This window comes from Mercenaria mercenaria, chromosome 3 (assembly GCF_021730395.1).
Source record: "Mercenaria mercenaria strain notata chromosome 3, MADL_Memer_1, whole genome shotgun sequence".
Classification (NCBI taxonomy): domain Eukaryota; kingdom Metazoa; phylum Mollusca; class Bivalvia; order Venerida; family Veneridae; genus Mercenaria; species Mercenaria mercenaria.
In genome coordinates this window covers 81,296,737-81,309,542 of record NC_069363.1, presented here as the reverse complement: position 1 = coordinate 81,309,542, position 12,806 = coordinate 81,296,737, and the positions used below count along the sequence as shown (strand labels likewise).

At 32.9% G+C, this 12,806-nt stretch overlaps 1 protein-coding gene across 2 annotated transcripts; it reads right to left on the bottom strand.

Moving 5' to 3' along the window:
* Positions 1–225: 225 nt before the first annotated feature.
* LOC128555740 (uncharacterized) lies at positions 226–5,414 on the bottom strand. Of its 2 annotated transcripts, none has more exons than XM_053539048.1 (2): positions 5,104–5,414; positions 226–3,895 (listed from the first exon to the last, which is right to left on the bottom strand). In XM_053539048.1, exon 2 carries the CDS (start codon positions 1,952–1,954, stop codon positions 920–922), a length of 1,035 nt encoding a protein of 344 aa, XP_053395023.1. In that variant the 5' UTR covers positions 1,955–3,895; positions 5,104–5,414; the 3' UTR covers positions 226–919. The 2 variants fall into 2 exon arrangements, with proteins under 2 accessions (XP_053395023.1, XP_053395024.1); XM_053539049.1 differs by having other exon boundaries at positions 958–3,895; positions 5,104–5,318.
* Positions 5,415–12,806: the final 7,392 nt, after the last annotated feature.

Sequence of the window (12,806 nt, the reverse complement as noted above, 5' to 3'; positions counted from 1 at the left end):
TCGTTTTTCGTTATATATAAATACTGCTTGGGTAGCGCTCTACCAAGAACATTCTATAAATTCTGATTCGTCAGAATATAGCTGCTAGAGGACGATATCAATATATAACGCATATATTTGTCCAATAACATCGCATCACACAGGGACCGTTCTACACATGCATTTACGCGAATATTTATTTTTTAGAATATAGATTGATTAATTATTTGACAGACTGATTGACTGACTGACTGACTGACTGACTGGTAATAATGACTACTGTAAGACATTTACTTTTGCTATATTCGCAAAGTTTCATCGTCCGCAAATATGCAAAATCATTTTCGGATTCCCTTTTCTAAACGTCACTGATTCAACATTTATAAAAACAGGACATATCAGAGTAAATTCGCAAAAAAAGTAATTCACAGTTTTAACATGAATAAATATATCATACTGACAATTTAATGCGCAAACAAATGACCGGCTGAATAATTAAGAATGATTGATTTAGTAAGTATGAAATAAAACTAAATTAATAGGACAGAACAGACAGAATATTTTATTGACGTAAACTGTACAGTTTTTTGTCATAAATACAATATATACACATACATCAAAATATTGTCATGTGATTTTATACAAATGACAAAAAGCGTAAGCATTTTTGAATGAAATAATTGAATTTACATGTAATATAGATTGTTATGGAGGATGAGTCTTAAACATTTAACAACTATACATGGAAGTATCAACTGGATACGTAGAGCTAAAAGTTTACCACTATTTACAATAAAGATGTTCTCAGTATAAATGCATGATAAATGAATTAAGACAAATTTTTAATAACAACTTGTTTATCACTATTGAGAAGTTCAATAAATTTCATTACATTTGGCCTTCTGTAATAATATGATTTTAAATATGTTTTCTTATATTCTCATACAATGGGCACACTATTATAAAATGGTATTCGTCTTCTATATCTCTGTTGACAAAATATGCAGTAACGCAGATTTCTATCTGTTCTATTTCTAGAGTAATGGCCTGTTTCAATTGCTAATTTATGCGAGGATAGTCTTAACCTAGCTAAAGCACTCCTGTATTTAAACGGTAATAAATCTAAATATTTTTCAAATAAAAAACTAGTTTTAAAATTTTTGTACATATCTAATGTTCCACAATCGTTCATACGTTGGCACCAATTCTGCTTAAAAGTATCTAATACACGTTCTTTAAAGGCTAGGTGGAACTTATCTAAGTCTACCAACGTTGGATTATTCCATACATAGGAAAAGCCAAAATTGTCTAAAAGACATTTCACCTGATAAGCCCAATTATTTCTATTATTTTTACTAACAAGAAAATATTCATACAATTTGACTAATAAAATATTTGAAGATGAAACAATTTTACCCCAGTACTTTATTATTTGTAAATATCTATTTATATATAACGGATAACGCCCTAGTTTTCCATATACACCTATATTGCTTGACGATGTTTTGACATTCAGTAAAGATTTGCAGAACATAAGGTGAATACGTTCAATTTCTTTCGATTTTCCAAACCCCCATATTGCACAACCATAATTAAGAGTAGAACCAACAAAAGCATCAAATAACTGACATTTAACACTGGGTTTTAAACTTAAACCTTTAATATTATTCATTAAAACATTTAAAGCTTTGAGCCCTTTATCACCCAAGGTTTCTTGATTTAACACAAAAGTACCTGTATAATTGAAAACTATCCCAAGATAATTAAAATTATCAACAATATCCAGTTCCTGATTATTGTAATGCCACTTTTCATTACTTTTAACTGGACCCCTCTTTCTAAAAAACATAATCTTTGTCTTTAGAGTATTTACTTCAAGTCCCCATTTGTTACAGTATGTACTTAAAAGATCTAGACTATTTTGCAAATCGACCAAAGTATCTCCTAAAATGACCATGTCATCTGCAAACAACATAAGTATAAATGTGATATCATCTAAACTTAAGCCACTGTCGGGCTGTTGTTGTAAAAACCGTTCAAGATCATCAACAAATAATGAAAACAGCAAAGGAGGAGTGAGTCATTACCTCCCCTTGTTTTAATCCTACAGCACATTCAAAATACTCAGAATAGGAACTACAACATTTAACACAAACCTTTACTTGTGAATACATATCTCTAACAATTCTTAGTAATTTTCCATCAATGCCTAATTTAAACAACTTTAGCCAAAGACCATTTAAATAAACAGAGTCAAGTGCCCTTTTCATATCTACCATACAACAATACTAACGATTTTTTTTCGTTTAAAATCTTCTGTATATTAGCATTTAACACAAACGCAGCATCAACAGTGGAACGACCCTTGCGAAATCCAAACTGCGCATCGCTCAAAATATCATTATTTTCTACCCAGTGGCTAACACGCTTATTTAAAATTCCAGTGAATATGTTTGATAAACAACTTACAAGCGTTACGCCTCTGTAATTCTGAACATTGCAAGGATCGTTCTTTTTAAATACAGGCACAATTATACCCCTGGACCACTCCAAAAGGAAAATGTCCAGAATTCAATACAGCATTGAATATATCAACTAAATGAGATGGTTTCCCCCTACGAACTACACGATCACCAGCTGAATTAATACACAATCAAATGCAATAGGCCTATTCAGACAAATAAAAGAGGGTGTAAAAATTAGAAATATATACATATGTAATTGTTTTAATAAACTCGGTTTTGGTGAATGTCATGCAAGATCGACACAAGATGTTGTCGAAATTAGTGTCTGCTGAAAATCCGAATCTGGTGCATGTGGAATGTCGGATATCGTGCCAGCCTGACATTGAATCTTTGCGAATGTTGAATGTCGTATCAGCTCGACACTGAATCTTTGCGAATGTTGAATGTCGTATCAGCTCGACACTGAATCTTTGCGAATGTTGAATGTCGTATTAGCTCGTTGTATCTCGAACGTGGTGACAATTTTATGCGTCTTACCGTAAATTACAGTCGTTTGAAATAAATGTGAGCAGGATTTGGCGCTATGTTAAACTGATAAAACTACAATAAGTGTTTCCAAAATTATAGCAATAACACGGATAAAAATCTTTTATACGTTTCAAGAAGGAGATTACTTATTCGTTTTTTTTTCGTAATCTTTTTCCATTCATACTTTATTTTTCTCAAAGCTTGTTAAAAAAGTTTCCTCGATTCTTTACACCTATATTTCCTTACTTAAATTCATAAAAGTCAAAATCGCAATCTCTATTGCCGTAGTGATTGTAATTTTCTTACAGGTCTTAATTATTTATTAAGACTGTCGTTTTAAGCGTCTAAAGGGTCCTGAAATTTTTCATAATGGTCACGGTTCCTTGCTCATCTTGCTTCGTAACCACCATCATAAAATACCTAACACCAACCATGCAAATCAGACCAACCATTCCAACAATACTCTTCATCGTTAGATGATTCGTACCCGTCTTGCAATTCATCATAAAGGTCGCAATCATCTTGCCATTCATCCTGTGAATTACCATAACCTTCATAATCATCTTGCTCATCCCAGAAAACTTCATATTCCTCCATTTGCAATTCATCAACCCAGTCGGAATCATTTTGCCCATCTATGAAAGCCTCCAGTTCCTCTCGCAACTGATAGTTGTAGTCGTATTTTTTTGGCTTATCATTGAAGACTTCGTAATCTTCATGTAATTTATCATGAATGTCGTTATAACGCTGCTTATGCCTGAAAGATTCGTACCTGTCTTTCAATTTATGATAACAGTAGTTAACAGTTTGTTCATCTACAAAAGCTTTAAATTCGTCCTGCAGTTCGTTATTAGTGTCGTCAAGGTCTTGCCAATTCATGAAATCATCGCATTCCTCTGGCAGATCCCAAGCCATGATATTAACTAAAAATGTAATTAAAATATCAATTTCAAGTTAGGTACAACAATATCCACATTAGCATGGATATATTTTACATATGATATTATCCAGTTTTACAGGGTTTACAGGGTTTAATCAAAATCGTTAGCTTTCATTACGAAATAAAGTATAAGACTTAGTAATTTATTTGGTGTTTTCTACAATGAAAAATGAATAAACAAACTAAAATGCCATTTTATCAAATAGTACTAAACAAGCAATATGGTGTTTGACACAGTCATTTGATATACATATATAGACTCTAATCATTTTTACTGTAAATATCCCGCATGCTTCAACAAATACATATAAAGTCATGTCTAGTGTATCGCAATGCTATTTGATAAAGCATTAATATATTTCTGCTACAGATTCTGTTATGTTTTAAAAGCAGTAATAATTGCATGTTTTGAGCTGAAAACTACTGATAGTGTTCGATGTTTAGAAATACTTTGTATATTGAAGTCAGTAGGTAGTGAAGTTCAGGTTAAGATACGTAAATAAAATTTATACAGTAAATAATGTAATAAACAACCAAAATCAACATTTTCAAATAACGAAAGATGTTTCTAAAAAAAAAGACGTTGATAAAACCACTTAAAAAGCATACAAAACCTTACAGTTGTTGAAATTTCAAAGTCCACCAATACGTGACTTTTTAAGAATATATAACATATTATTATGTAAATATGAACATAATGTGGAAAATACGGGTTGTATTCCTTTTCGAACGCCCCACATAACAACTAACAATAATTCTGTTGCACGACATTTCTTTTGAAAAGGAAACGCATAACGACTTTTAGCTTTTTATTTTCATGCAGATTAAATATGCTAGATATTCTTTATTTGAGAATCAAAATATTACACTTTTAACAGATTATTTTCCTGTCGAATATACATCAAAAAGATAAAACCTCTTCAATAATATAACCGACTGTCAACCTTATATAAAACATGCCAAATCGCTGTAAACTGGAAACATATTCTGATTAAATTTTACTGCTGATCATGTTGAATTCTGATAACACCAAATGTGCTTGCAAAATAAAATGCTACAAAACCAATTAGTTGTTCTTTAGCCAAGAAAATATGCATCTTTGTTTTTCATAATCTAAATTGACAAATCAACCTTATGCTTAATTCTAAGGTAAAATAATTTAATTATTAAAAATAACTTAGATATACCTACATTTTATTATGCTTTTGTCCACTCAGCAATGCACATATTTAATAACAGAAAATGAAAGTTTGTAACAGGAATAATTATCCACACTGCCTAACATTATCTATGTAAAAAGCACAAAACAATTCTATCTGAAGTTTACTATTTACCTATACAAGAAATCAGCCGGTTTATCATTTTGCTAAATCAATCTATTCAATAAGCACAATAAGCATTATTTAAACTTAATCGATCGGTATTCGTACCTGTTCATATTCATCGATCAAAAACTGGATCTGGTATTTAGTACTGGTATTATTCAGACCCATACAGACAACTTCTCTGATAAGGTAAAGAATGGGTACCTGACCACAAAATCTTGGCCAAGATTACCAAAAAATCTGCCAGGAGATAGTCAGTCAAGATAACTTCCGTTTGTTCAGTGTATGTTCAAATGAACTTGCACAGAAGTGTAGTGACCTTTTCATCGATAAAATTAAAAACACTAGGAATGACTGATTCACTGTGTATATGCATCGGATCCCTCTGTGTGGTAAATAAGAAAATGGATCCCTCTCTGTTCGCACACAGGACGACTTTCCTTGAATATAGAAAGTATCTAATACCTTAGATGTGAAACCGTTGATCCCATCTTATTTGTAAATACACAATATGTGGTTATTTTCATCATATTTCTTCAAAAACAATTTACTTTCGATTCTCAAACACAATTAATTTTTCTATCGCCACTGGCGCCCTCTCAATTTAACTTCAGTGTAAGAGTTAAGAGATGGTGTTCGTATTTAAAAGCACCACAACAGTTAAAGGCTATGTACGAGTATTGCAGCGGAAATAAATTGCACGACTTTAAGGACGCAATATTCTTCCGCTAAAAACGAGTGCATATTTACCGATTTCTTTTGGATTTAACGTCGCACTGACACATGATAGGTCATATGGCGACTTTCCAGCTTTAGTGGTGGAGGAAGACCCCAGGTGCCCCTCCGTGCATTATTTCATCACGAGCGGGCACTTGGGTAGAACCAGTTTACCTATGCAAAGATGATAAACTTTTTATTACATACGCATACAATGTAATGTAACTATTATAAATTTGTTCAATAGTCTGAATAAGATTTACGATACTGAACTAAATAAAAGAATTTATGCCACGACACATATTCAGTTACGTTACGCATCCAATATGAAATTCAGGCGTCAGTGTATGGAAAAATATCGATATTTCCGCTACGTACCTAGGATACAGTATGGGTCCATAAGCCATATACACAATTATAATGTTTTCTGAGAAAAAAGAATAGCTATGCATGAATGGTCCCTCTTTGTATCAAATCAAATTATACAAATTCTAGTTTAAAAGTTACTTGAGTATCACTAAGGTACAGGTTAATTTGATAATTAAATTTAAATACGCATGTTATGTGAAATTGCTGATTTATCTTCAATTTAAAAGCATATTAAGGGAAGTAAAACACCACGATTTATTTCCCTTAGAAAAAGAATACCATATCAAAAGTTGAGGGTGCCGGAGTCGATAGAAAATTTAGTCGAAGAGGGTTCCCGTGCCGAGTGCAGAGTCAAAAGTGATCCTGTGAGGCAAAATTGTACCCTGCTACCTTAAGGGAAATCTGCCAAAATTAAATTTCGAACGAACCCATAAATCTGTGCAGTTTCACATAGTTTAGAACCTCTTCTTCGATATTCTAAACTTTCTGGGGACTTAAAACGCTACCTGGTGGTACAACAGCTCAAAAATGTTACGATGAGGACACATAAAAGTATAAAAGTCAATATACACGCATCCGATTTTTTTAAAATTATAGCACCATTTACAGGGTTCTTGTACGGTAAAAACATCATTTTTATCATTATTAACCCACATACATGTAGCGTATAGTTGGCCCACCAGTTATGCATTTCGTCAATCAAGGGGTTGTTCGGATGGTGGAGACCACGTGAAATAGGAAAATAGGGGGTGGGGACATTTAATTTTCGCAAAATGATGCAAAATTGCCAATTTATCATTCCTAATGACAAAATACGTTAAATCATGCCAGAAAATGTAAAAACGGATGTGTCGAAAGTTCTTTGTCTGGTAGCGACAAAATTTAAACTTTGTGTACTGACTGAGAATCAAGTTTGAAACGGAATTATGTATTAAAAATCATAGGTACCGGTGCTTAATCTTGAATTGTCTGCCCTTGAAAATCAGAAAATACTTTAAAAAATCCAATTTTCAAAGGCAGATAATTCAAGATTAAATCAAGGAAAGTGTGCATTTTAATTTACATGTATATTTCTATTTCAGTCATCATTTGCATTCATTATATAAAGTTTAAAGAAATTCGGTCCATGGAAAAGAACAAGACTTTGAGGTATAATTTCGTCATGTTTGTAGTCAAGGACATTTGCCATAGTGTCTATATTGACATGGGGCAAAATTTTCTTACAGACAGAAATTCTTCTTAAAACTTTGTTTGCTGACGGAGAATCAAATCAAAAACAGAAATACAAAATAAAGTAAATCATAGGTACCCAGCCTTGGTCATAAATTGTCTGCCCTTGAAAGTTTGAAAATACTGAAAAATCTATTTTCAAGGACAGATAATTCAAGATCAAGCACCGGTACCTATGATTTTTAATACATATTTCCGTTTTAAACTTGATTCTCAGTCAGTACACAAAGTTTAAAGAAATTCTGTCGCCAGGAATATTTTTGCCTATATACATTTAGAAAACTGTCAGATGTGTCTTTAGTGTCTTTAACTATCTGCTAGGAATTCTTAAATCATTTAAAGAAGTAAAAGAATTTTCAAAATCGGCAAAAAGATAAGAAAGTTATATGCATTTGAATTTTTGATGAAAATGTCGGCCATTTTGTTTCCATGTCGACGAAAAACCATGACAGTTTTATTGAATTTCTAGATACATATTTGAACTGTATTTACTTATTTCTGAAAATAATTTCTATACTTATTTAAGTTATAATAAAAGAAATTACCATGTTTTACATCTTTCACTCAAGAAACACAAGAAATTTATTTATTTAAAAAGTTTATTTGCTAAATAAAGAATTCAACAGTGTGTAAATGACGTCATAAACACACTAAATGGCTGCCTCCATGGTCAGCCATTTTCTTACATTTCAGACTGCTAAATCTTATTTAATAGTGGTCCGATTTAAAAAGTTCTTTTCAGCGTTTTGAAAGACTCGAGCATTTTCGCTCTAAAACTGACCCACAGTATTTAATTTTTCCTTTTTATAAATTTCATAATAATAATGTTTCAGCTAGGTTGTCTAAAGAACGTTACTTTTTTGATATATTTAAGCCAAAACTAAACAAATATTGATGACGTCATAAAATAACGTTGCGCACACATGTGTACACATGTGACGTTGCGTAGCAACTACAAATTTTTTTATGTCTGCCCTGATGATTATGATATGAAACCGGTAGGTGGACAGAAATACAGATAGAGGAAACCCATTGGATGTTTTTCTTTTTTATTTATTATATACTTGTCCAGGAGTAACTTTTAATATATATATATATATTCAACTTATTGTCAGGCATTCCTTGCCCTTTAATGTTCCCAAATCTTTAATCATTATTACAAAACAGACTTCAAACACTATTATATGCGGGAGTTTATTAGTACGCATTTATCAAATTAAATCGGTCGCGCAGTATACGAAACTGGAATCGAAACTGCAGTTGGTCCATGACTGTTCTGAAAACGAAAGAAATTATAACTATTATCTTTTAAATGTTGGTTGTCATAAAACAAAGTAAAAACATTGAAACATATGTATATAAATGAAAAGAAGTTTTAAATAGGCGTAAAATTTTTTGACTAAGCGTACAGTCCGGATTTTAAAAATTTCGATTAATGGGCCAGTAATGTATCGAATAGTGGGACAGTGTAAATCGGCATACATGTCTCAGAAAAACACATTTTTCTAAAAACGTATTCTTTACCATAGAATTATGCTAGTATTTATCGATGCGTAAGACATTTGTCTACGAAGTAGCAAAGGTTTCAATTCTTTGCAAAAGCTCAAGATACAGGTATTTCAAAGAATTAATAGTTTCATTACAAAATCGAACAAGTATCAGCAAGTTATTTGACTTGAAATTCAGTATATAATGATTTTTATCAGGCGTGTTTTGTATCTAAGTAAACAGTAGCTCTTTGACAATACGTAAACTAACAAATACACTTACTTTATAGGATAGTAATGAAATAAACAAAGAAAATCTAAGTCATCCGCGACAGCAAAATTTGTGTATTGATTTTTGAACGCCTAGTTTTGTCGACTTCCGTTTAGGAGTACAGAGAGTCTATACACTGTGAATATGTTATCATTGTGACTCACCGACTTTGTTTTGCTATCTATTCTGTTCAAGGTAAATCGTCATTGGAATGCCTGACTTGACCTAGGATTGAGTAAAACAGCTAATAATCTCAGACATAAACAACATAGATTGTGTATATGGACAAACTGACTTAAGTACTTGATTTTCTAAACGAAGATCTGAAAACGACCCATTCACATTCGTCTTCTGTATATTTTGGATTTCCAGTATTGCTATTTTTATTTCATCCAATCAGACGACTTGTTCGAATGTCAAAGAGTAAGAAAAATGTGCAATCATTCCAGGGCTGGAACCCGGGACCCTTCTCTTACAAAGCAAGTGGCCTACCGACTGAGCTAACCGGCTATCTGATATATTATGATATAAGAATTGTAAATATCAAAAGTCAAGGCTACAGGTAGATTTGCAAGATGTTGTAAGTTAGGCTCTGATTGGTTAGCGAAAGGGTCGTCAGAACGAGGCAATGAATAGGTCGTTCTCAGATCCTATGCGTAGCGTTATAGGATATGTACTTTAGTCAGATTGTGTATATGGATAGCTATCTAACAACATTTTTAATGATGCATGGGAAAGGATCAAATACAAAACCTAACGAAAAATGAGACTCAAAATTAGACAAGTACTTTATATAAATGGTTTATCTTTTATATGGTCTAGCACTGCATTATTTGCATATAATAATACACGAACACAACTTACAGCTCCTACGTTGCTAAAACAGAGACATATAAAAAGCACAAACTTGTCTACATATTATCTAAAAACTAGATCTAAACGAAGAATTACAACAACTATCAAAAGACAAATGGAGCCTGTTTTACATCATTTGGATGCTAATTCAGTGCGAAAGGTAAACCCAACTAAATACTAAAACTTGTACCATAAAACTGTTGCTTCAGAACAAAAGGATACATAGTCAAATGGCTATGTGAAAAATATTAGTGCTAATGAGTTTTGTCTGAAATACCTTAAAAACGAGAAAATTACTATAGAGATACCCCTTTTACATACGTTAAATTGATAGTTCTTTCAGTAAGCAATAACAAGCCTTAGCACTACATAACAAACATTAATCTGCGAGGATGTCACTATAGTGTCACGGTTTATTGCTAAAAACGTAACTAAACATCATAACAATTTCATATGAATAGGTGTGTTCTTTTAATGTCAGTTGGTGATTGTTTTGTTGTTTTTTTGTGGGTTTTTTTAGCTCACCTGTCACGTGATCACCATTCGTCAGTCGTCCGTCCGTCCGCCCACAATTTCTTGTGAACACGATAGAGACCATATTTTGCAATCAATTTTTTATCAAACTTGCACATAACTTGTATTGGCATAATATCTCGATTCCTTTCGAAATCTGGCCAGATCCCATCATGGGTTCGAGAGTTATGGCCCCTTAAAGGGCCAAGATTTGCTATTTTTGGCTTGTGAACATGATAGAGACCACATTTTGCAATCACCTTTAATCAAACTTGCACACAACTTGTATTGGCATAATATCTCGTCTCCTTTCGTAAACTGACCAGATCTCACCATGGGTTCCAGAGTTATGGTCCCATATGGTCCCTTAAAAGGCCGAGATTGGCTATTTTTCCTTGTGAACACGATAGAGACCACATTTTGCAATCAGCTTTAATCAGTCCTGCACATAACTTGTATTGGTATAATATTTCGGTTCATTTCGAAAACTGGTCAGAACCCATAATGGGGTTCAAGAGTTATGGCCCCTTAAAGGGCCAAAATTTGCTATTTTTGCTATTGCGGCTACATAGAGACTTCATTTATCGTTTGATTTGATACGACCTTGCATGCAAAATATCTTCAACAACAATAAATCTTGGATTCCACGATGAATCTGCCAGATCCAATCAGGGGTTCTGAAGTTATGGCCCCTGACTGACCCCTGAAAGAGCCAAAATTTGTTAATTATTACCTTTTGAAGACGATAGAAGTGACATCATATATTTGATTGTAACGATACTTACACACAACTTAAGTCACAATAAGATCTCGGTTCCATTCGAAACCTGATAGATTCCATTATGGGTCCTAAGGTTAATGTCCCTGAAAGGGGCAAAATTTTCTACTTTGGCCCTTTCAGCCTTAAAGGTTTCATTTATACTTTGATTTGATACAAACTTGTACAAAATGATTATCTTGATGATTTCTAGGCATGAATCGAAACTGGTTCATGTTGGGTCAAAAACTAGGTCATCAGGTCAAATCAATGGAAAAGCTTATTAACAACCTAGAGGCCATATTTATGACCATATCTTCATGAAACTTGTTGCGAATGTTGATCTTACTAATTTTTATGACAAGTTCGAAATTGGGTCATATAAGATCACAGACTAGGTCACTCGGTCAAATCAAAGAAAAAGCTTGATAACACTCTTGAGGCCACATTTATGACCCTATCTTCATGAAACTTTGTCAGAATGTTTATCTTGATGATTCCTAAGCCAAGTTTGAAACTGGGTCTTATGGATAAAATACTTGGTCACCCGGTCAAATCAAAGGTAAAGCTTGTTAACACTTTCGTCCATTTGAAGTGCATGAAACGTGGTCAGAATGTTTGTCTGCATGAAATATCAGAAGAATTTGTATCTGGGTCATTTGGGGTCAAAAACTAGGTCACCAGGTCAAATAAAAGAATAACCTTGTTTACACCCTAGGGGGCACAGTTTTGATTCAATCTCCATAAATCTTGGTCAAAATGTTTGTTATCATGAAGTCTTTGAATATTTTAAATCTGGTTGACGTGGGTCAAAAACTAGTCACAAGGTCAAATCAAAGGAAAATCTTGTATACACTCAAGAGGTCACATTTTTTGTCCAATCTTAATGAAAATTGGTCAGAATACTTGTCTTCATGAAATCACTAGATAAAACACGTTTACACTGTTATGGTGTGTTACTCAGGTGAGCGACCCAGGGCCATCTTGGCCCTCTTGTTTACTGTTTATGAAAGATTCAGATTATTTACTTGCAACTAAATGACAATACTATGTAATTAGTACTTGTACTAACCATAAATGATTTTTCTATTTTACTGTGTATTCACACGTTAAATACGTGCTATTTTATGCTCAGAAATTATATAAATTAGCACAGTTTACTCGAGCTCCGCGTTTTATAAACTGACCTGATTGCAGTTACATATGCATCTGGTTCTAAATATATAATAAACAAGGAATTCGACAGATTGTTTGGGCTGCTTTTGATATGATAATTACAATTATGTGTGTTTTGAAAGTATATTTGGGTAACAAATGTCTGGATAAATTGTTTTTGTAACAGACATCTGGTTTCAGTTATATAAGAATCT